This window comes from Typopeltis vanoorti, chromosome 26 (genome assembly GCF_054136105.1).
Source record: "Typopeltis vanoorti isolate ZY-2024b chromosome 26, IOZ_Tvanoo_1.0, whole genome shotgun sequence".
In the NCBI taxonomy this organism is placed as follows: Eukaryota; Metazoa; Arthropoda; class Arachnida; order Uropygi; family Thelyphonidae; genus Typopeltis; species Typopeltis vanoorti.
The window spans coordinates 13,773,104-13,799,829 of NC_143574.1; the positions used below are offsets into that span (position 1 = coordinate 13,773,104).

Here is a 26,726-nt window from a genome sequence, read left to right on the forward strand (position 1 = left end):
GCCACACAAGCTTAAGATGTCTTCTGTCTACAAAAATAAAATCCTAAATGGAATGCTTATAAATGCATGCATTTATTAACAAATAAATAGTACTTCTTTCTCGATTAATGAGCTTGCGCAACAAGCATGGAGAATTCGCCACTGGAAGATATTACTGTTAACAATGATATAGTCAATGAGGCTTTTCTTATTTCTTGTTTTTTCTCACAAATTCATATGATGGTACAACATGATGAGAATATTATTTAATATTTGTTGAATTTTTGGCTAGATTTCTTAGCCATTGTCAGTATAGTTCTTATTATACAGGTATCTCCATGAAGTCGGAAGACTCATCAGAGAAGATTCATTATTCATACACTAGCCATTATTTGCACAATACCTATCATAACTCTCCTTAAACTCATTCATCACTCATGAAACACTGACAACCACCTCTAGCAACTCATTCACCACCATTCAAGCAAAAAAAAATTATTCCTGACACCCTTGCTAACCATATTCTTACACAATTCCCATGAGTGCCCATTCATTCTTTCCTTTCCTGCCTTGTGCTGAAAAAAGAATCTTCAGTGTCAATTCTATAAAAAAAAACCTTTAATAATTTATATACTTTTATTATGTCTCTTCTTTTCACCATTTCACCAGTCAGTTTTTGAAGCCCACAGACTTTCACTGTTCTTGTAGGTAGCATTCCATAGACATGCCACAATCTCCTCTCTCCCCAAAATCCCAGTGTCCAGATCTGGCCTTATTAAAGCCTTACATAGGAGAATGAGCCTCCATAGCTCAGTCGGTATCTATACTGACTGAGCTATGACGTGAGGAACCTTTATCTGGTATTTTTCGACTAAAGGTGAGTTAGCCAGTCTCATACAGAGGTAGGAGGGTTTTTTGCCTGGAAACTCGGGTTCCCCCCCCCGAACAGACAAACTGACCCTGTGAGCACATCTCATAAGTGGAAGAGATAGTGTCCTCACCACATGTTGTAACACCCGTAGTTAACCATGAGTCACATCATGGTAGTCAACCTCCTAGATAGGAGATGGCACTTGAATGGGATGAAATACAGGGGACTAACTTCTCTATCTCTCTACATGTTAGTGTGTTCATCAACAACCAGGTAATCTGTGCTGTTTTTTGGCTACCTTCACAATATGCCCTCTAAACTTCAACTCCTTGACCACAATCACTCCAAGTCCCTGGCCTCATCAGTTTCCTGCAGTTCAGTTCCATCAGTATAGTACACAGCTTGTGGTCTCTTCTTCCCTATGTGCATCACTTTACACTTGGCCACATTAAACTGTCAGCCATTTAATTTTGTCCATTGAGTTGGGATGATAAAGACTTTTGGCACTTTCTTTGGAAATGTGTTTGATGCAGTATGGCAGCTTTGCATCATTTGAAAGGATCCTGTAATACCAGATGTTATGATATTTAGTCTGTTGAATGTGAGATTAGTATTCATAGGTTTTAAAACAGAATGGCCTGTTTTGTCTAAGAAAAAATAAGCAGGAAAAGTTGCAATTAAATGGAATTTGATTGATGCCAATAGCAACAAAAGGGAAATTTTATCTTCAAGAGAAGGTAAAAATGTGCTGATTTGGTTGATGGGTTTATGTGACGTAAAGCTGAAATTTAAGGATATGGGACACATGCTAAGTGCTTTTAATAGATATGGGGATAGAAATCTTATGGAAGTCATCTCTTCTTGTAGAATTTGGAGAAATATGATCGATAACTTTCTCTCTGGAAATTTTTAGGGTTATAGCCATTGACAGCAGAGGTTTGCTTGATAGCAGAAATCTCTTTTCTGAAGTGACATTTGTGATGAATAAATAGTGTGGGCTCTTGACAACAGTTATTTGATAATATTTTGCAGAAGTCTCTTCAGCAAGAAATTTCTACTAACAGTCAAACCTCTGCTCTCAATGGCAAACAAGAAATCATCATGTTTATCAACCATTTTTCTCCAAATTCTGTGTGATGAGATGACCCCAGGTACTTCTAAGCATGCATGGGCATTTGTGTCCTTAAGAAATTTCCTTCATCTATATACAAACCCATCAACCAAAAATCATCCTTTTTTTTTACCTTCTCTTAAAGATGAACTTCTCCCTTTTGTTTTACTATCTGGTGGGATCTGTCAAATTCCATATAATTGCAACTTATCCTGTTTTGGAAATATGGGCTATTCCATTTGAAAATGTAAGTCTAGTCTTTCCAAGCGTGTAATAAATGACACTAACCATAAGATTCTTTGGTGTGACGCAAATTTGCTACACAGAATAGTCCAGAAGGTTCTTTGGTGCCTTAGTGATGGAGCACCCTTGCTCAAAATTTGGGAAATGATTAGCAATTCTTTCTTTATTTTTAGGATCCTGATAGTTGAATAGTACACAACTATTACATTACTCACAGCTGCACATGAACTCATAAGAAGATAACTATTGTTTATTCAGTTTTAATTATGTTAAAAGTATTTTCCATGATTTATCATATACAAACCAAAACATTTGTAGTTTAACAGCATATTCATAGTAAAATATCTTTTGTATTTTTTTATTTTTTTCCTCTCATCATTATCAAATTCATGACATATACGTATCCTTGGGGATGTGCAGGATCTTATGATAGTACTATGCGAAAAATTACATCATTATTAACTTCATGTCAATAATTTTCCTCCAGATTAGCCTGTTATCTATCAGATCTTACATTTCTGTCTTCTAAGGCACATTTTACTGTATATCAATCTACCTACATCTTGGTCTTCCTCTGGGTCTTTTTCCTGCCATCTTGGATATTAAGAACACTTGTTTAGCTGATCTCTCTTTCCTCTCCTATTCTGTTTAAGTGGCCATACCACTTAAGATTAACTCTGCTAACACATTTCTAAATGTTAACAATGTCAAGTTCTTTCTTAATATCCATGTTTTTAATATGATACTGCCATTGATGCCATCTGTTCAGTCCCCTAATCTTTCTCAGGACTCATATTTCTGGTCTCCAGTTTTTGATCAAGAAGAGTTTTATTTTTAACTCAGCTCTCAGATCCATAAGTTAAAATTGTTTGAACACTGTCTTGTATACAGCTAATTTATTGTATTGACTAATTTCTTTCTTATTCCATATAAATTTATTCAGTTAACTTCCTACCAACCAATTTTACTAATTCCGTTGTCTATTTCCATATTTAATTTACCATCTTCACAAAAAACATATGCCTAAATAGCTGAAATGTTTTACTTGTTCTATAGGTTCCCCATTCAGGATGCATTTAATGTTTTCAATGTTTCTGCCTATTTTCAGTGTCTTTGTCTTTTTAATGCTGATTTTCATACCAAGTTTATTACAGTTATTCAGTTTGGTCAGGGAATCTTGCAGACTTGTCCTGGATTTATAAGTATAACATCATCTACATAAAGTAAAGAGCTGAGATTATCATCTCAAATTTTGATATGAGGTTTAATACCACTTTCATAATATGATCCATATCGACGATGAATAACTGTAGAGATAATGTATACCCTTGTTGCCCACCTGACTTAACATCAAACCATCTTCTTGTACCTCCTCTAATTCTAACTATTGATTACAACTCAAGTAGACTATGCATTGCTTGATATAATATCCCATTTATACCATGTAACTAGAGTGTTTTGAACAGCTTTCTGCTTGCTGCTTTGTCATATGCCTTTTCCACATCTACAAAACCGAAATACTGGTTCTTGTTATATTCCTATCATTTCTCAATTATTTGTTTTAAAGTGAAAACCTGATCCTGACAACCTCTGCTTGACCTGAATCCAGCTTGTTCTTCTCCAGGCTTACTTTCCACAATTTTTCTTAGCTGTTTCTCAAGAATACTTGCAGAAATCTTGCCAGGAACACTCAGTAGAGAAATTTCTCTAATTCTCACATTCAGCTTTATTCCCTTTTTTATAGTTGGTACTATGAGTGCTGTACTACAATCATCTGAAATTTGATCTTCTGGCTGAGAGGTTCTGAATTATGCAGTGTAGCCACTGTAAACCTTTTATACCTCAATATTTTAGTTCCTGGTCAATTATCATTACTCCAGCTGTCTTCCCACATTTCAGATTTGTGATAGCTTTTCTACTTTAAGTACAGATATATATTCCAGATGACATTCCTGTTGAGTGTTTTCTATCACTGCTCGTTTCATTTAGCAATCTTTCAGTAATTACTCCATGCATGAAGAATAGCTTTATCATCACTTTTCATGTCCCTTTTATCATCTCTAAATTCATTTTACAGTACTCTTTCCTCCATTTCTGAGCTTTTTTAGTAATCCCCAGAATATTTTGCCATCTTCCAGATATTTATGTTCTTACCAAAGTCTTTCCATGAATTTTGTTTAGCTAATTTTGCATAATGATTTGCTTTTTTACATTTTTCTCTGTATTCACATAAGAGCACAACTGACTTAATTGCCAGGAACTTTCAATATGCTTTCTTCTTTTCCTTGACTCCCTCTTTAACTTCCTGAGCCGCCATGGAGTTCTGATATTTCTATTATTGCAGATTACCCCTCCACATGCCACTCTGACTGAATTAGTCAAAATTTTCTTTAGAGTTTGCCACTAAATCTCCAAGGTTTGGTTCTTGTTTCAAACTCTTTAATTTTTTTTCTTGAATAATGTTTGTGTATTTGAGTCTACAATTCACATCTAATAGCTGTTCAACTTTGATTAATTTCAAAACACTTGCACACCCTTCCTTTCAATATGAAGTTCAGTTTTATCCTGATCAACACTAACTGGTAATCACTTCCTATTTCAAATCCTCTGTATACTCTTGTGTCTTGAACCAGTGGGAAAACATCACTGGTGACAATAGCATAGTCAATAAGACTTTTCTTATTCTTTGCATCTTCTCTCCATGTGAATTTGTGCACACTTTTATGTTGTAATATGGTGTTAGTAATAACTAGTCTATGTCTGAGCAGAAATTTAGCAGATACTTGCCATTAATGTTAGCTTTTCCCTTTTCTCCAAATTTTCCAAAACATTCTTATGTGTGATAATCATTTCTTACTTTGATGTATAGATCTCAACAAGAACTAACTTTCCTTTGTTGTTATCAGCTGTCTTCTCTAATTCCTCGAAAAATTCCACCACTTCTTTAATAGAACCTTCTGCAGGACCATAAGCACAAATAAGTCTCATTGTCCAGTTCCTCAGTCTGATATTAGCCCACATCACTCTAGTTGATATTGCCTGCCATTCAAGATTATCTCCATATTTAGTGTTTAATATTATAACTGCTCCATCTTTTCCCTGATTGTCATTTCCTGAATATAACATTTTGTATTTTTTGCTTAGAAAGGTCGCACCTGTTTTGTCTTTTTTGTTTCACTAACACCTATTATGTTGATCTGGTACTTATCCAATTCTTCTAGTTCCATTTTTTTTCCATTGATGAACATTATTGAATAATGATAAGTTATTCAATTATTTGTCTGGGAGTCTGGCTTGGGGCTAAATAACAGAAGATTGGCATATCTCATATTCCTGTGAAATTAGTTTATCTGTTTTACTGCATTATTTTCTGAGAATTTTTTTTTTTAATGAGTCTGACTCCATGGAGGTTTGATGTTATATTTCCTGATATTTTGTTGTCATACTGCAATATTCAAATAGTAACATAAAATAGCACCAAATACCTTGCAACAACAATAGAGTAGCAATAAAGAGGAATGCTAATGGAATTGTTAACGAGGTAGCTTTTTCTAGTGAATGAAGTCATTTCAGAAACTAACAAGGATTTTGAGTATGAATTAACTTTGGAAATATCTAGACTAAAGCAAGTTATTAGATAGATAATGAGGAAATTGGGAGAAGTTGAAAAGCATTGTGAGGGACATGAAGGGTAAAAGAAGAAACAAACAAACAAAAAAAAAAGCATTGAATCAAGTATGATATAGCGTAACAATAATCAGGTGAGTAAAATAGATCATAAAAAGGATATGTAGTACAGAATGGTAATAAAGTTGTGCACCTAATTTAAATTTTAATAACTAAAGATATACAAATAATGGAACTGTTTGGTAAAAATCATAGGGAAGTTCAAGTCTTACGAAGTTTTTTTACATAATTTCATCCATGTAAATCTGATGGCAACATTAGATTTGGCAACGATTGAAGAAAAAGGTTACTGCGTGCTTTGACCTGCAGAGTTTAAATCAATAACAGCTGTGAGAAGAAAGTTTACTACTCGTTATTAAAAAAAAAAAAAATGCACCCCATAAAAAGTCAATGACTGAAAAATTTTAAAGAAACTGGGTCAGTTAATTACAAATCCTCATTGATTCAGAGATGCTGAATCAATAAGGAGACTGGTTGAAGTCACAGAAACTTTTGAAAAGAGTCAAAAAGAATTTTTTATTTCAGAGATTAAATCTTTCAAACACCATTTTCCAGCAAGATGAAGTATCCTGTCATTATGCATTGAATGTGCAAAAAATTTTAAATAACTCCTTTCCAAACAAATGGATTGATAGAAGCAGATCAATTGCTTGGCCATCATGATCTAATCCTGCTAGATATTTTTGTGAGGCCATGTCAAAACACTTGTTTACTTATAACCTCATTTATTTATATTTCCCTGATGAATTCAAGGTCAGAATAACAAACTAACAAACACAATTCAAGTAATATCAGTGCATCGGAAATATTATTATTATTATTATGTAATACCTCCAGGGAGTCCAAAGACTCATCGAGGGAGGATACCTACTTTACAACTCTCCATCTCCACCAACAACTACCTTCATCATTTACACCAGCGCCATCTACTGCTGACCACTACCACTAGTATTTTCACAGATAATCACAAACATCCATGCCCACAGCAGGATTCGAACCCGCAGCCTTTTGGCTGGAGAGCAGATATATTCATAGAGTTCGAAAATAGGCTTGAAAGATATATCAACAATGAGAGCAGTCATGTTGAAGTATGATATTAAAATATGCATTAAGAATAAAACAAATAATGAAACTATTTAGTAAAATTTTGTATAATTTTTACTAAATAGTTTTCCATTATTTGTATGTCTTTAGTTATTAAAATTTAAACCTAGTGCAAGACTTTGACTACTACTTGGAGTTTTTTGGGTACTCTATAAAATTAAAATTTAACATATGTAATTGAAAAACATAATAATGCAAAACAATATGTAATTGAAAAAATTAAAGACAGTAGTTCTGCTAGGAATAAATGAGATGTTTGGTGATATGAGAGAGGTATGAAAGGAATCCTGGAAAAAGTGAGTGAGAAAGCGAAAATTATATACTATTTACTTAAGTATAAAGAGCTAATAAGCTTCATTTCGGCAATGAAAACATTACTTAAATTAAGGGGATATTAAATCCCACATAGTTTTAAAACCGAATAAGAAACTCAAAGATAAGAATCAGAGAGTTTCTTGCCGAATATAGTGAACTATAAAGTATCGGCGAACACTAGCGTTAGCCAAATGCAAGTGATCCTAGTACATAGTACAATACTGGGCAGCTCGTTGCAAAGGTGGAGGAAGAAGTTCAGATCGCTATTCTTAGGTATTTTCCATAATGTAAAAACACATTTCCTAGGAAATGTATGCTGTTATTACATTATGGAGGGAGGTCACTACCCAGACTGGTTTCAGCCTTTTTTGAGGCTTCATCAGTGATTTCCTAGGAAATGTGTTTTTACATTATGGAAAATACCTAAGAATAGCGATCTGAACTTCTTCCTCCACCTTTGCAACGAGCTGCCCAGTATTGTACTATGTACTAGGATCACTTGCATTTGGCTAACGCTAGTGTTCGCCGATACTTTATAGTTCAGTATATTCGGCAAGAAACTCTCTGATTCTTATCTTTGAGTTTCTTATTCGGTTTTAAAACTATGTGGGATTTAATATCCCCTTAATTTAAGTAATATACTATTTAGATATAACATTAAATTAAGAATGGCTGTGATACAAATGATTCAGTGTATAGTCTGTGTAGGAAAGGATGGTTGCAAGTTTTTGGATATGTGGATTGAGGTTGAAGGAAGAACAGATTTATAGAAGAGGAACTATACAGCCTGCATTGGGTTGCATCAGGCAGGGATCTGAAGAAATTATTGTTATTAGACCTGATATGGAGAGTCAGAGAAATTAGATTATGATGGAAAGAATGGGTAAATGAGAATGTGTGCATAAGAATCAGTTATTCAACTATATTAAAATATGAATATGCTTATTAATGGAGGTGATTACAATGAAAAGATTATTGCATTTGTCTGGTTCAGATTAAGTATGTGTAAGAATATCTGTGTAAGTGAAGCATTAGATATAAGCAGGAATCTGAAATGGGTGCAGCTAAGTCTCTAGACTATAGAGGAGAATATACAAAAAAGCATGAAGGTAACTTATGTCTGTACACAAATAAATGCCTAAGCAACAAAGGGGTAGTGTGTTTGCCTTACTTGAATGTGTTGTAACCTTGGATTATTAGCATAAGTGAGATCTGACCTCTCAGAAGTAGATGTACTAACTGGTATTAAGGGTAAAGGTATGGTATTGTTAGGAAGGACAGACAAAATAAGAGAGGGGTGTGATGATAATGGATTTGAGTCCAGTTAGGCTAGAAAGCTGTGATTGCAATATTAGTAACAATGTAGCAATGAGTTTGAAGCTGTAATGTCAGGTGTGGTTTAACAATACCATCGCATATAATAAATTTAGTTTAATCCTTTATCTAAGTGTAAGCAAACAAAGTTTGCACATGAAAATATCTTCAGGACTGAGGTAAGGTAGTGCAACACTAGGCAACTCTGAGCAAAGGTGAACCAAGCTCTCATCACTCCTTGTCTCAGTATCTCCCATAAATTGGGAGATACTGAGATCTCCTTGAAGACATGTATACTGCTATGCATTAAGGGAAGGCCCACTACCCAGACCGGTTTCGACCTTTATTAAGGTCTCATCAGTGGGAGGCAGACCCAAACGTGGGGGCTTTGCATTATGGGAGATACTGAGACAAGGAGTGATGAGAGCTTGGTCCACCTTTGCTCAGAGTTGCCTGGTGTTGCACTACCTTACCTCAGTCCTGAAGATATTTTCAGGCGCAAACTTTGTTTGCTTACACTTGGATAAAGGATTAAACTAAATTTATTATAGTCTAACCGAGTGAAAAATAAACTTCCAATATCATCACATATCGGGATGTTGCTACAGACCTAGCTATATCAGTTGCTAGTGATGAAGTACATTGCCAAATAAACCTAATCGGTACTAAATTATTAATCATCCTGAGTGATTTTATCTGCACGTTGACTGGTAGCAGCAAAATGTCATAAGAATGAAGCTGAATTTATTGAGCAATTGCATGACAACTTCCTTATGCAGCATGTGACAGAAGGAACTTGAGGTATCAGAATATGTCCCTAGAATTTGAAGAATAAAGGGTGGGAGTGAAATAGATGTGCAGTCTATTAAGCAAGAGATTCTTATGAAAAAGATGTGAAAGGAATAGCTTATGCATAAGAATGTTGGTTATGAAAATTCTAACTTTTCTAATTCAGAGAAAAGTTACAACTATTGTATGGAAGTTAAGTGTGAGTATAAAAAGAAATTGATTCCTCAAGCTAAAGACAACCCAAAAAGAAATCTATCGTTATGCTGCACGTTAAAAATAAAATAAGAAAAATAAATGTAAAAGAATGGCTCATCGGTGAAAATATATTCAAGTGGCAGATGGGATTGAAAGGATTGTTCAACTGATGAGTGCCATTTTGCTAAGAGCTATCAACCTTGCATGTGCAATGTAGAGTTCAATGCTACCTCTACACGAGAGGAAGAAACTGGAGTGTATGGGGAAAAGGTACTACAGGTGTTAAATAAATTGAATGTGAATTTGGCAATAGGTACTGATAGGATATCAGCATTTCAATTTGAATATATAGCTTGAATATATTCAAATTATAGTTTGAATCTCAACATAAGGAGGATTCCACAGGAGTAGAAAGAAATGTGTATTAATCTCATTGCACATGGGTGGTATAAAGATGGTTGTGCAACTATTAATCTGTCAGTATCTCTGGAGTGGTGAAGATTTTAGAAAAGTTGATAAGAGATTGCATGCAGTAATTGGTTGACGGTCCATAATTGGTAACGAATAGTATGGGTTTATTAAGGGAAGGTCATGTTTGAGTAACTTGCTCATGCTACAGTAATGTGACTGCTGAGTTAGACATGCAGAATGGATATACCATGACACTATGTTAATTATGTTAAATTTTTTCTTGACAATTATTCATAAGACTATGACACTTTTGGGCTTTTCTAAAACTTTTAACAAGATTCAGCATGGAAGGCTGTTGCATAAGTTGGGAGGACGGGAGATTGATCAGAGTGGTGTATGAGGAGTATCGAGTGCAAGATCTAAGGCAAACAAGTGATATATCCCAGGGATCATTCCTTGATCCACTGTTATTTAATCTCTGCATTAATGACATTGAGAACGATATTTAATAGGAGATATACAGCTATTTGCTGATGATGCAAAGATATGGAAGGTGATCAGGAATGCAGCTGACATGCAATACTTGCAGAATGATTTGAATATGCTGGAATTGTGGGCATGTGAAAATGGCTCTCAGTTCAGTGTTAGTAAATGTAAAGTTATACACTTTTGTAATGAGATCTGATGGCATATTATATTAGCAGGATTATGCTAGAAGAAACTGACCATGCCAGGGATCTTGGAGTTTTAGTAGATAGTAGGTTGAAGTTCAGAGGTAATATAGCAAAGATTACAAACACTACTCAGAAGATAATTGAAATGCTTAAACAAGCATTGACTTGTAAAAATAAGGAAGTCATTTTGTTTCTTTACAAGGCTATGATACAACCTCATCTGGACTATTGTGTGCAAATCTGGTTTCTGAGGTGCTGCAGATTCAGTGGAGAGGGTACAAACTAGTGTTAAAGATGCTATCAGGACTAGAATGTAGATCATGGGGGGGGGGGGGGTAAAGAGAGAGAGAGAGAGAAAATTTGTGGTCTGAAGATGCTAGCACGAGAAAGAAAGAAAGGTAATATAATAGAAACCTGCACCCTTTTGAAAGGGTTTTACAGATACCAGTAAATTGAATTTTTTTTTCATTTTATGGAAGGTGGAGACAGGACTGAAATAAAGTATACTTTGCATTTTGGAATACTAAGGCAATTGATGTAAAGTTATCAACATCTATATACAAATAGCCTAGTTTTGAAGATACATCAAATGCAAACTGCTTGGGTAAAGAATTAAACAAGAATACAATTAATTTCTTGGCAAGTGTAATTTATCGTAGGTGATAGATTTTGTGATGTAGTACCTTAACAGTCCTTTGAGGTGTCATATAATAATATCTGTGTATTGGCTTTCTTTCTTATTCTTGTCAAATATAATTGTTATACTTGAGTGGTCTGTGGAAATTAGGAATGTGAGCACAGTGATCCAATGTTTTAATTGTTCAGGCTTTTGATAAGAATGCTAATGGGATCTAGCATTGGTATATGTTTTGTTTTATTATGAAATTCTAGAAAAGTAACAGTTAGACTTGTTTAGTACTTTGGTCAAGCAGAGAGGTTAGTGCTAATATCCCTTTTGAAGAACTACATTAGACAAAAGTCTGGGATGTTTGCTCGTAATATATATATAATATAATTTATTCTAGTTATAATTAACTACATCAAAACAAGTCATCTATAAAAGCTTTTTCTTGTTAGAAAACAAGAACTGTGAATCTATTTAATCTACTCTATAGATTAAATTGATGTTGAATGGAAATGTAAAATAATGCAATTATATATGGTATATGACTGTATATATTCTGCTCAGTTTGTTTTGGATTCAGACTGAATCATTTGCTTTTTTATACACACATTTGTTTATAAAGTTTAATTTCCATTCTGCATTGTTTATTATTCTGTTTTTGTAACTTTACTGTAGCCAGGACCAGCGCTACCATTTAGGCAAACTAGGCAACCACCTAGGGCGCAAGCCATGAAGGGGTGCAAAACTTCAACCTATGCTTTATTCATACTTGGTTCTTTTTTGTTCCTTACCTAAATGATTTGAACTTACCGCTATTTAAAATTCAGTTAAGATAAATATTTTAAAACGTTAACATTTTAAAATATTAAATTTCAGTATTTTATAACTTTTTTTGTAAATGAATTATAACAGAGAATTTTCAAATTAATTAAAAAAGAAAATAAAAAAAGCCCTATTAATTTAACCTGAAAGAATTTTATTTTGTTTAATGTCAATTAGAAACATTTTAGTTTATGAAATAAGGGGTGCGCTTATAAACTTTGCCTAGGGCGCAAAATAACCTGGCACCGACAGTGACTGTAGCCTACTGGTGATAGCTACAAGACTAAATAGTTTTCCCAGAAATAGACTTCATAAGCTTATTCTGGTGTAATTTTGTAAATGAAATTATGTCAGTGTTAAATCATGTAGAATAACATCTCTATCTCTTGATGTGAAACAGTTTTCACTAAATTAGAAAAGTGTCTGAATAAACATTTTTTAAAATTTTTATTATTATTATTACAAATTTTTTCTGTGTAGTTTAATACTGGCATTACAATTTTATCATGTTTTTGACTTATGCTTCTATGTGATCTTATAAACTTTTTACTGTAGCAAACTGTTCTTTGTTACTGTGAATTTGCTATAGTGAAATTTACATGTTCTTATGTGTAAGACTGTCGTTTTTATTTTGTAATATTATATAACCATGTAATAGTTAAGTAATATTACTCAGGTGAATGGATTGATTTGCATGCCAGTTTTATAGTTTTTACTAGATGAAATGTTTATTGCTGTGACTTAATCACTTAGATGAAGAGATTCATATACAAATACTCATACAGAAGTAATTTTTCAGGTGCGTACCAAAACCCATACCTATCTATTTTCAAGTGATAGCTTTCATGAGATGACTGAATGGTTGAGTGCCTTCCAAACTGTTGCTTTTGGTGGTTCCAGACCTCTCTCTGGGCTTTCATTAGGATTACAAGATACGAGTGTAGAAAAACAAGAAATTAATGAGGAAAATTTATTGTATAGCTCAATAGATATTCGTAAGTATTATTTATCATTGTATTCCGAAATTGTTATTGCTCTTGCATTGGGACTTGAGAAACAGTATTGTCAAATTTCTCATGTACCCTCGGGGAATGTACAGGATGTTATGATAGTACTATATGAAAAAGTTAAGACATTACTGACTTCCTATCAACAATTTTCCTCCAAATTAATTTTATCTGTCAAGACTCCAATATAGTATTATCAGATCTTGTATCTCTCTCTCTTTCTTCTAAGACACTTTACTTATGGAAGTTTTTTTCACTTGACTATGCTACTAATTATATATTAGGTTTTATCCTTAATCCAACTGTTAGCAAACAAAGTTTGCACCTGAAATACTTTCAGGACTGGGGAAACTTGTGGTAAAGGTGGTATAAGTTCTCATAACTTGCCTTAGTATCTCCCATAATGCAAAGCACATCTCCGTGCAAACATGTACTGTATTAATCCACTTAAAGATCTATGAGTCTTTTCCCTAACTTCCTGACTAATCTCGTCTTGCTAATCTTTTTTTCTCCCATTCTGTTTAAGTGCAAAAGCACCTGAGATGAACTCTACTAACACCTGAATGCTAACAATTCCAAGTTCTTTCCTAATATCCTAATTTTCAGTATGATACTGCCATTGATGCCATCTGTTCACTCCACTAATCTCTCTCTCTCTCTCTCTCAGAACTCATATATGTGGCATCCAGATCCAGTCTTTGATCAAGTGTTTTATTTCTAATCCAGTTCTCAGATCCATAAGTTAAAATTGGTTTTCAAACCAATTTTAACTTACACATTACTTGTATACAGCTAGTTTAATGTTTGACTAATTTCTCTCTTATTTCATATAAATTTATTCACTTGATTTCCTACCATATCAAGTTTTCTAATTCTGTTATTTCTATATTTAATTTTCCATCTTCACTAAAACTGTGCCTAAATAGCCTGAAATGCTTTACTTGTTCTATATGTCTCCATTCAGAATGCAGTTGATATTTTCAGTATTTCTGCCTATTTTCATTGTTTGTCTTTTTATTGCTGATTTTCATACCAAATTTATTACAGCAGTTATTCAGTTTAGTCAGGGAATCCTGCATAATTGTAGGGTAGAAGCCCTGGTTAATTCTTTGTATTCCTTAAAAGGTTATGTGGTGGCCTCCTCCCAGTTATCCAGCTTTTACCCTTAAGCACCCTAAGCTTAAGAATGAAAGTGTCATTTTTGATAAATGTTATTTCCTGGAATGAAAATAAGGATAATTCCAGTTACAAAAGTGATAAAAATTAGAAACAAATAGAATTTGTTATTCCTACCTGTACTACATCTGTTTGATAAACAGCATCATGGATTCAATAAGCTATTTCTGCTCCACATTTATTTTAGAAGTTAAAAAACAAGTACTTTTAAAATGTTTTCTGAATATATATCAGTATTCTGCAATATAATCATGCTATTGTAGGTAAGCTCTCATGTATTTTTGAATATTAATATCAAGTTAAATACAATAGTTTCTGGCTGAATGGTTATCTTCTCTCCAACAGCTGTGGGTTCGAATCCAGCGGGAATTGATGTCAGATTTTCTTTAGGTGGGAGACTAATTCTATTGCACAGTGTGAAACAACTGCCTTGCTTATTGGGCTTTTAAAAAAAAGCACTCTAAAGAGCAGGGTTAATAGAAAAAAAAATCAGCCTAATTTGTAGTATTGATTGTAAGTTTCTCTCTCACGAATGGGAGTCACATATTTCATATTGAAATATGAAGCATAAAACTGAACTCAATGAATGATTTTATTTTAAAATATGCTTTTAATAATTAATGAAAACAAATATTGACTGCTTAATGTCTATTTTTTTCCTATATTAGCTGAAGTCTATCCTGTGAGAGTAACAGAGACAGAAGCTTCTGTGCGTTGTGCTCTCAGTGGAGAATATCACTTAGTAATAACTGCTGTCAGTATCTCTCTTGGCGAGGAGTGGTCTCAAAATCGTACAGGTAAAGTGGTATTTACTTGGCCTTACCGACATATTCGTCGCTATGGATGCAGTAAAGACAGCTTCTCTTTCGAAGCTGGAAGAAAATGTCCTTCTGGTGAAGGTCTCTTCACTTTTGCAACCAAAGATGGGAGTACAATATTTCAAACAGTTGATGCAAATGTGAATTCTTTAAAAGCTTCACAGAGTGATACAGTTCCAGGAAGTCCCAGTCCAGGAGTTGATAAAACATCCTCTACTTTTTTTGGAAGGCAGTCAGTTCTGTCATCTGAGGACTCACTAAAACAGGATTCTTTGAAAGAAGATAAAAAAACATCTGAGTCCCCATTTTGTGGTAGTAAAAATCATGAGGAGCCTGTATGTGCAAAATCTTTAAATAGAAGAAATATAAAACTAGTTGATGAGGAGAAAGTCATAGTGAAACAGAATCCTCCTGTTGCTAAACCACCAAGAAAAACTAAGTTAAAACAAGATGAAAAGATTCTTACACCTCAAGAGTCAACAGTAAGTACTTCAGATACAACAAAATATAGCAATATTTTTACAGGGGGTCATCTATATGAAGATCCTGGTGAACTTGAACAAGTAACTTCTAAACCTCTAAATAGCAACGAAGCACTGTACGATGAGCCTGAAGAGCGTGTTGAAGCCTGGAAAACTCTTGGCAGAGATATTAGTGAAGAAATCCCCAAAAATGTTTCAAAATGTGAACCCCTTTATGCAGTCTTGGAAGAAACTGCTGGCATCCAAGATGCAGCCTCAGTTTGTCTTCTGGCAGATAAAGTAAGTAATGTATATCTTCATGTGGAAGATGCTTCTGAGTCAGTTGTATCACATCACCCTATAGAAGGAAATTCAGATATTCAGCAGCCACCTCCAGAGTCACATGGATATGATCAGTTGCGATACCAGGCATCAAAATTTGGCACTCCTCCATCAGATTCACAGCATTTGTATGGGAAATTATTGCCAAAAGTGTCCAATGTGGTAAGTAAAACAGAAGTTCCTGAACCAGCGTATACAAATGTCACAAAATGCACTTCTATGGATTTAAAAAAAACAGGAAGTCATTCTACAGTTGAAGGGGGCGCAGAGGAAAAACTTAAGATAAATGATTATATGAATGTGAACATTGCTGCTGGTATGTTGATTCCAAACAAAGATGCAATAAGTGAAAATAATCCCCATCATTTTGTGCATAATGATGTGGAATATGCTCAAGTATTTAAAAAACTTACCAAGAATTGAGCATTTTGCACTTTTAATTATAGCATTTAATTCAGGACCCTTGCAATCCTAGCAATTGGAATAAACAGGTAATTATTTAAATGTAGTTAAACCAAAGAATAGCAGTGACTTGGTACTTTATAAAATGAAATTTGTATATTTAAGAAAATTTGTTATAAAAATGTAAAATTGCTACACTTAATTCTTTATTTTGATCTGTGTATTTCAATTATGAAATTTGTATAATCTAATGCTCTGGTTCTTATATTTGGATTTGTATTTTACATTTTATCTTGTTATTTTTATATATAATATATCTATATATAAAACAGATGCTTAAAAGTGGAACAAGTATCAAAATCAGATGATACTACTGCTTTTGTTTCTATTTTACTGATGTTCCTCATTATTTGTACTTAGCATTTATAGTGATGTTGCCTCTAGTCGTTTATTTAATGTTTTGTTATTAGAGAAAATTTAAAAAGAACTGTGCATTTACAATTCATGGCATTATCTATTATATATATTTATTACTGTATGCAAAAACTTAAGAATTCTAAATATTTGATACCAGAAAAGTATTTTATATTATGAAATAAAGCATTGTATTATTTTTGAGCAGTTGTGAAAATAAATGAATGTGATACATCAGTGTTGTTTTCACTTATGCTTCATTTAAGCTCCGGGGGGTATTTAAAGGTGTGGAGTGAATGACATATTTTGTAGTCGTAATATTTTTGCATAATTTTACTCTGAAAATTGATGATTATATATATATTTTTTTTTTTTTTAAATACAACTAACTATAAATGCTATGTTTTCATGTACACTCAAGCAATAAGTGTATCCTTAAAATTAGATAACCTTTGCTGTTCAAACACACACACACACACACACACACACACTGAATCAGTGCATAGATTTACAGTTTTGCCTCTTTCCTTCCGTTTTGATCTCGGATAACTATTATACCATGTAAGTACATATTTTGTGCAAGCCTTATGTGCAGTGTCTTTATGAAATTGTGACCATATAAATGCTCAGAGATTTATAATATATAAGAGGTTCTAAGATACTTATTGGGCATATTTAGAAGTTGTGTTTTTCTGCAACATAATAATAGTTGTTGAACATGATCCACGCCGAGACCAGATTTATTATTGTTACATGATACTTCAATGGAGTCCAAAGACTCAACATGGAAGGCTACTCTACACTGCACAGTCCTGTCTTGGCACCCAGTATATATAGTTTTTGTCTGTTAAATTGCACATGTTCTCTAGCTGATTTGTCTGTTTGCAGGAGGAAACACTGAAGTTTACAGGAGCATAAACTCTTCTGCCTCTGTATGAGATCTAACTCATCTTCATTTGAAAAAGACCATGTAGATTCCTTTCACCATAATGAGAATTGAACCTCCTTTTTGAATTGAAGTGTGCATATCCTGTCATTCTGCCAACTGTACTATAGGGATATGTCTGTCATGTATTGAACCTAGGACATTGTGTGCAAGCTGATGTGATAACCACTACACCACAAGTACCTTCACTGTCCTCCTTTTTCATATGCATATTATAAATCGATAGAGCAAACTTTTAATACATGTTATTTCAAATGATTACCTATTTTCATATAACTCAGTTGAAGTGTGATGTATTAACTTGAATGCCAAACAATAGTGTCAATTTGTTGCCTTCTCATCATTCATAATATAATTATGTTTTCAAGGGAAGTTTGGGTTTTTTGCTACCTATTCTCTGATGAGTCTCCAGTAATTCATATTTTTAGCCATATTTACTCAGACATGTTATAAATATGAATTTATTAAGATTATAAATATAAATATTTTAATTTTAAATCCTTCTTATAGATTAGCTTATACATTGGTAACACAACTATTAAATTATTTCAGGAAATTACATCATATACTAAATATTAATTGAAAGAAAACTTTAATGAATACTTCCTATATTTTGGCAATGTTACATTGCCATCTTCATGGGAACATAAAACTATGATACGTGCACGCAGGCACTAACAAAAACTCATTTGCTTGTTGTTTATTGCCAAAATATAGGAAGTATTGATTAAAGTTTTCTTTCAATTAATATTTAATGTACGTTTAATGTTGAAATGACATAAAACACAGACTAGTTATCACTAACAACCATGTTTCAACATAGATGTGCACAAATTCACTTGGAAAGAAGCTGTAAGAATAAAGTATGTTATTGTTGATAGTGTGATATCTTCATGCTGGTTCAGGATACGTACACTGGAGATTTTAAATTGGAAGTGATCATCACTTAGGTAGGATAAAAATAAATCATATTGAAAAGAAAAAAAAATATATAAGAAAACTTTAAAAATAACTAAAATAAAGCTTTTAAATGTCAACTGTAGACAACTATACAAATGTTAAAGAAAATGAAGGTTGAAAATAAGAGCCAAACTGAAGTTTGGCTCTTATTTTTTTCAGTGGAAAACTGAAGAAAATATTGACTCAGTGAAGGGAGTTGCAAGGATAGAAAAATCATAACTTCATGATGGACATGATATAAAGCAGCACTTTTCTAAAAGAAGAAAGCTTAACAAAAGTTCTTAGCAAGTAAAGATACCCTAAGTGAGTATAGAGAAAAGAATAAGAGCTATGTGTAAAAGTAGCTAAGCAAGCCATGGGGAAGACTGGTAAGAATATCATCCCTTAATATTCTGGTGTCTATTTAAACTTTGAAATGGAAGAAAGAGTAGTATTAAGGGAATCAGAGATAAGGTGATTTAAAAACTGAAGATAGATATTCTTCATGTCTGAAGTAATTACTTTGAAAGATTGCTAAATGAAACAAGTAACAACAGTAGTAGAAAATATTCACGTGGAATGTAATTAGGAGAACATATCAATACTTGAGGTAGAAAAGGCCATCAGAAACCAGAAATGTGGAAAGGCGGCCATGTTGCATAATTCAGAAGGTCAAATTCCAGATCTAGAGTAGATCTCAGAGGCCTTCAGCTATCCAGTTATAATTGAAAGATGGTTTGATGTAAAATGAATGTGATAATTAGAGGAATTTTGCTATTGAATATCCAGGTAAGAAATGTGGAAACATACTTGAGAAAAGACTAAGAAAACCGAATGGAAACCTGAAGAACAAAGTGGGTTCAGGCCAAATAGTGGTTGCCAGGATGAGATGTCCACTTTGTGACATACTTGAGAAGTTGTGAGAATTTATATTCCCACAATAATGATTTATACTAAATTTTTCAGATCTTGATAAAGCACATGACAAGATTCCAAGAGGAAAGCTCTTTAAAATGCTAAAAATTATATGGAGTAAATGGAATTTCAAACAGCTCGCATACCACAAAATTGCATACTATGCTGTGCAACATGTAGTCCTTAAATGGGGAGAGGGGAAGACTTGGTGACAAGCCATTGGTAAACTGAGCTGTGGCTTCTGCCTTGGATACTACGCGTTAGGTGGGCTGAAGGTATGCCATCCAGATTCTTGGAATTTTCATGCCACCATTATTGTTGATATTTGGGTGGTTTATCAGAAATGCTATATAATATAACTAGCAAGAAATGTTTTCTTTTCATATATAAAGTGTATATTTCTTCATGGAACATGATCCTTTACAAAACCAAATTGTATTCATAATGGTCTTTCCATTTTTGTTATTTTTTACCCTTCTTAAGAAAAAGTTAGGAAGATTATTTTCCTGCGAGTTTGACATTGAAAATAATTGTAAGAATGGCATTACGATTGCTTCTTAATCTGTACATAAATTATTTAGGAAATAACCTGAAAGGAAATATTCAGTTATTTGCTGATGATGCGAAATTAGGTAGAGTAATAGTTAATGAAGACTATGTGGAGAGCTTGCGATTTAAATAGGCTGTCAGTATGGGCAAAAATTCATGGGTATCAGTTTAATGTCAAGAAATATAAAGTTATGTGTTTTGAGATAAACAGATTACGAGGCTTATATCACATTGATGGCAATGTACTCCAGGAATCAGATGAAGTTAGAGATTTAGGGGCAGTGCTGGACAGTAAGGTGTAAGTCAGCAGTTATAATTGAAAGATGGTTTGATGTAAAATATGGTGTATGACAAGGGTACACACTATCTCCACTGTTCTGTGTGGATCGCACAATGACGGTAGCATTAATCCTCATCAGGGCAGGGGATATTAAAGTTTAATGCAGATTACATAATCCTAAACAAATCCAGGATTCTTACACCATATTTTTATATAATAGTGAACATCATTCTTTCAAAATTTAGCCACTAGGCTACCCAAAATTCTCTCTCTTCAGATGAGATGTTTGGAAATATACAGCAATACTTTGTGGCAATATAGGTTAAATGTCCTTTTAATTGAGGGAAGGGATTGGTCACCGCAAGTGATGGATACCACATTTCAGTTGTTATTCTCAGTGTATGGAAGATTTAAAAATTTCTCTTCAGAGTCATTGGAATATCCACAAATGTTTTTTCCTGTATATATGCATTGATACAATGTTCTAACAAGTTACAACTGATATGTGAAGGAGGAGAAAACAAATTTGTATATTTTAAGTCCTAACAAAAACATTCAACAAAACTACTCATGACTGACCTACCTGCCAACTGTGTGTTATTCTTACTGTATTCTATTACTCAGGGCTTCAATATTAATCTCCCTCTTCTATTTCCTGATTTCATCCAATTTTTATGCATTATGGTCAGCATGCACACTTATTACTATTTTCACTATCCATGGAAAGATGCTGACCATGCATATTCTGTAATAGGCAAAAGTGCAAATATTTTCTTCTGGATAGCAGATGAAGACAGAACTGTGCTTGAATTTAAACTCAATTATATACTTGTAATAGACGTCTGTTTAAAATTCAGATTTGTTTTAAAAGTTGTTTTGGCAGTGATTATTTTTATCTTTTTTTTTAATGCTAAAAGTGAGCTCGAGTATACTTCAGCTCAACAAGGACACCATTTTAAACAGCTTGAGCTTAGCAATGAAAAGGTTAAATTGAATAACAGCCATAACAATTTGGTATGAAGATTGTAGGCAGGAACATAAACTTCAATTGCATTCTCATTGGAAAGAGCCTTCATAGCTCAGTCAGTATAGATGAAACTCTTTGGTTGGAAAGACCTGGGTTTGATTCCCATTTGTGATGTGAGGAACCTTTATCTGGTCTTTCAACAAAAGGTGAATTAGCCGGTTTCATACAGAGGTGTGTGTGTGGGGGGGGGATTCACCTACAAACTTGGGCTTTTCATCCCCAGAACAGGCAAACTGGCCCTGTGAATACACGGATTACAGTCAGGAATACTTGAGATCCAGCTATAGGCCTGATTCGTCAGCTATATGCTAAATAAAAAATAAATGAATGGAAAGCCTATAGAACAAGTAAAATATTTCAACTATTAGGCAGAGTTTGGGTAAAATGTATTTCCATATTTATTTAATTTGCTAACAAGAGATTCAGTAAGAGAGATTAGTTAAAACATTAAACTGGTGGTATACAAGATGGTATTTAAACCAGTTTTGACTTATGGATCTGAGAGTTGCATGAGTTCAATAGTTAGGCTGAGGTCAGTCACTTAGACCACAGTTTCCATTTCATTTAGTTATCTACACTTTACAGTGCCTAAAGCAATGTGGGAAAAATCTTTACTTATATTACCAAGTAATTTTTACTTGGTAATACAAGCAAAGAAGATACAATGAGAAGAACTCGAGTTAAGATGTTAGGAATCATGAACTGAGATGGACAGCAATGGGTCTTTTTGATACCAATGATTTCATGATGTATTACTCTAGATATGGAAACCTTTGAAGAAATAGAATAGCATTCATAGAAGAGAATACAGAAAATACATTTTAGGTTACAACCCAGTATCATTAGATTAGATTAAACGATTCAACGATGACTTCTAAGGCCGTAACAGGCCATGCTAGGCCTAAATCCTTGATATCCATGATGATGATAACGACCCAGTATCCAATAGAATAATTCTAATCAAAATAAAGGCACACCCAGTAAATGTTACTCACAGGTGTATGCACCTGCTACAGATTCAATGAGGTAGAATTTTATAGCAGCTTGCAACAAGTGGTATACAGCACTGATAAAACATTTTATTTTCATATTAGGTGAAAAAGAACAAGGCATCATGGGAAAATTTGGTTTAGGTCTGTGGAATGAAGCTGGAGAAAGGATGTTGGAGTTTTGTGTCAAGAACAGTTGCTTTATTGCAAACACTTACTTCCAACAAAATAGAAGATTGTACACATGGACTTCACCTAATGGAGAATACAGAAATCAGATTATATTGTTGCCAGCAGAAGGTGGAGGAGTGCTATCCAAGCAACAAAAAAACTACTTGGTGCAGATTGTGGGACAGATGAATTATTGATAGTTGAAGTTAAACTGAAATTAAGGACTAAGAAGAAACAAAAGGACAGTGTCAGATTTGATTTAGATCCTATAAATGAAGCATTTAAAGTTGGAAAGAAATTAAAAGGTGTGGAGAAGATAATTAGAATTACTGGGGGAAGAAAAAATGTATAGAAGCAGCAAAGAAGACTTAATAAAGCAACAAGGAAGAAAGGTTGTAAATTGTTGTCAGAAGAAGCTATTCAAATAGGAGAGGAAAGAAGAAAAATGAAACTTCAGCGAAACAAAGAAAGGGTTAGACAACTGAGCACAGATTTCCAAAGACAGGCCAGGAAAGACAAGGAAAAACATCTAAACAAAAGGTGCAAGGAAATTGAAGAAAACAATATTATGGGTAGAACAAGAGATCTGTTTTGAAAAATAAATGATGTTGCAGGGAAGTTTATCCCTAGATTAGGAGTTTTAAAGCAATTCGGTAAATGTCTGATGGAAGAAGAAGCAGTGAAAAAAATATGTACAGGAAAAGAGTATTGTACATGATTTGTACAAGAAAGATAATATTGAAGGAGAATTTGTTCAGGAACCCAAAAGGAAAAGCTCCTGGAGCTGATTGTGTGTCAGTGGAATTATTGAGAGCAGCTGGGGATGAAGTAGTGAATACGTTGACTGAAATTTGTCAACAGGTTTGGAAGAAAATATATTGGCGTAGAGATCGGAAAACATCAGTATTCATCCCAATCCCCAAAAAAATTAAATGCCAGAGATTGTGAGAATTATATAAAACCATCACTTTAAAAGTGATGGTTCTATATAAGTGATCCAACAAAGGTTGGAGCCATATGTGAATATATAGAAATGGCTTTGATAGAAGTAGAGGAACTAGAGATCAAATAGCAAACATGAGATGGATTATGGAAAGAACAAGAGAATTTCAGAAGTATCCATCTGTTTTATTGATTATAAGAAAGCTTTTGATTGCATGGATCACAACAGACTGTGGTTTGTAATGAAGATTAATGGGAATACCTGAACATATATTTCTCTTGATAAGAGCTGTATAGCTTCAGTAAAAAGTCTTTAGAGAAACAGTGTTTGAGTGGAAAAAAGGGGATAAGGGGATGCAGCAGGTTTGTATACATTGTTGCCCTAGCTTTTTAATATTTATGGTGAACATGTTATGAGAATGACTGACTTAGACAAAGATCCAGCTGGAATTAAGATTGGTGGCAGAAAAATATTTTAAGATATCCAGATATAATACAATCCTCATAGCAGAAACTAAGGAAGATCTATTGGGTAAGACAGAAAGCAACTAAACCATGCTTAATTTAAACATCAGCAAAACAAAAGTGATGACTTTTGACAATTTAAATGAATTCATAATATATTAAATAGAAATTGTTGAAAGTTATGATTTGCTGGGATCTGGAATCAGAAATGATGGTAAATGGGAAGATCAAATTAAAAGGATAGTCATGAAAAAAAAAAGCAACGTTAAACCTGACAAAAATTATGAAGGATAGAGGTGTTAGTAAGTTAGTAAGATATATGGATATGAAAGCTGAATTATTAAAAAAAGACAGAAAGCAAATTGATTTATTTATTTGAATTATGGGTAAGGAGGAGACTATTAAGAATCTCATGGACTGCAAGAATGAGCAATAAGAAGGTTTCAGAGAATATAAAGACACTCCTTGAGGTGGTGATCGCTAAACAGACGTTGATTTGCTTTGGACATATTATGCAAGCTGGTGAATCATTGGAAAATGCAGTTATGCTGGGGAAGATTGAGGGAATGAGAAGAAGAAGCCCACAAGAGTTGGAGGGATAACATAAAAGTACTTCCCAACTTGAAGTTACAATTATCCTTAGAAAAGTATATGGATCTGTAAGAGATAACAAAACAGGTGAATGGAGAAGACATAATCAAGAACAATATGAACTCTATAGAGGGAAGATCTTAGCTGAGATAGGAATCCAGGACTGGAATGAAGAAGCTGAAGTCAAAAAGGAATGGAAGAAGTTGGTATATGCAGCAAGGAACCTTAGAGGTGCAGATAGCTGAAGAAGTGAATTATTATTACAATGAATAGCTTTGAAAACACATTATTATTGAAGTTATTATTTGGTCCTTTTCACTAAAAATGATATATATAATATATTGGATATTATTAGACCATTGTTATTAAGTTGTGTTTTATAATTTTTCGCGTAATTTAGCGAAAAATTATAAAACACGACTTGACTTAAAATTATAAATTCTGCTAAACTTAATGAATTTAATAGGTTTTTCCATGTCTTTTAATATTATTTCCCTTTTTTTTTTAATAACAATGACCAAGTCTTCATGCTCTATGCATTTGGTGTCACTCGTGCTCTCCGATTTGTATAACTGTTTTTTAAGTCATTACTGCATTCTTTTGTATTTACATTTAATATTAGTATAACCTTTCTCGTCTTGATAAAGCCAGACAGACACAGCTGGCAAAACTGGTCGACGGTTATGTATAAATGTTCTATCAACACCATGGTCTAATAAATCCAATATTATATAACACATTCCACCAGCCACAATGAACCGCAACCATACCAAACACCATCTACCAAACACCACTAGTATTTTCACAGACAATCACAAACATCCACGCCCACAGCAGGACCCAAACCCACAGTACCCCTGCTGGAGAGTGGATACGCTAACCACTTGGCCAACCAGGCTGGTTTTTGGAAAGCAAGATTGGATGCAAAGCATAGGTTTAGTAAGGATATTTTGAAAGAGGTGGAGAAGATGAAGGATTTGGAGTTTGTGATGGTTAGAGACTTGAAACTTCATGGACCTTTTGCTAAAATTGTGAGAATACCACAGCAGATTATGGGAATGAAGAAAACACTGACATGAAATAAACATGAAAACTGATATATATTATTACAACTAAGATACTTGATTTATAGGCAAACCTAAGTCTTGATGTCATAACCAGAATGGCATGAAATGAAATAAAAAATAATCAGCAATCCTATCCAGTTAATTTTCTTACCTTAAGAATCATTTAGTAATTACTAAATATAGACCCAAAATCATGTTATTGGTATGATGGTGATGTTAAGCTATTTGTTATATATAAGAATTGGTAATGTAAAGGTATCCATGGGCCCTGAGGTGGCGATGAGCTATTGTCACTAATATGACAGAGGGTTAGGCTGATTGACTTCTATAGAAACTTGCATACATGTTTTTCTTCTGCATTAATATCCCGAATTACAATGCTTCGATCAGTCATATGAAAGTTTAAGCGGCTCTCGTGAATCAACGAAAGTGCATTTTCATGAACTGTTTTATCTTTGACTGCATTGCTCCCTACATTTTTTTTTTTTTTTTGAAAACGTTTATAAATATAAATGTAAAACGTTTATATTTTATTGTTGGTTAATACTATAGTTATCTGTAAACGTCACAATCTCATTGACGAAATGAAAAAAAAAAAAAAAAAGATTCATTGATGACCAAACTGGTTGGTGTGTTCCATTAAGCCAACCTGATCAAAACTTTTTAATTTATGAACATTATTCTACATTTTTCGCTTGTATATCTGATGTAAATAAAAGCTTTATTGATGTCATTTACACACAAACACTCAGTACTATCGACAAGGTGTAGCATAGAGACAGCCTGCCTCGATGGCTCGGCTTAATAAGGGCGCTCGATCAGCCGCATTGCAGTAGGCGCTGTCGCTACGCTAATGCGGAAAGAAGTTTCTTACGATGTAGTGTGGATAAAGGGACACAGACTACAGGCCTCGGGCGTCTAGGCCTACTTATCGCAGACGTCTTGTCACAATTTGTCGAGATATCCGCGTACCTGTGCTTGAATCGAGCCTATTTGCATGCGGAACTGCCTTACTGCTATAACCAAATACCTGTTTTCATATTCCACAGTAGAGCGAGGTGACAGCAAATGTCTGGAACACATTC

General features: G+C 33.8%; 1 protein-coding gene across 1 annotated transcript in view; it reads left to right on the top strand.

Moving 5' to 3' along the window:
* LOC150092342 (uncharacterized) overlaps window positions 1-16,997 on the top strand; it is a 54,013-nt gene extending 37,016 nt beyond the window's left edge. Inside the window, exons 3-4 of the mRNA XM_090414979.1 lie at window positions 12,940-13,135; window positions 14,992-16,997. Of these exons, the coding sequence (XP_090271105.1) occupies window positions 12,940-13,135; window positions 14,992-16,367 (1,572 nt within the window). The 3' untranslated portion in view covers window positions 16,368-16,997. The remainder of the gene's footprint in view (window positions 1-12,939; window positions 13,136-14,991) is intronic.
* The last annotated feature ends 9,729 nt before the right edge of the window (window positions 16,998-26,726 follow it).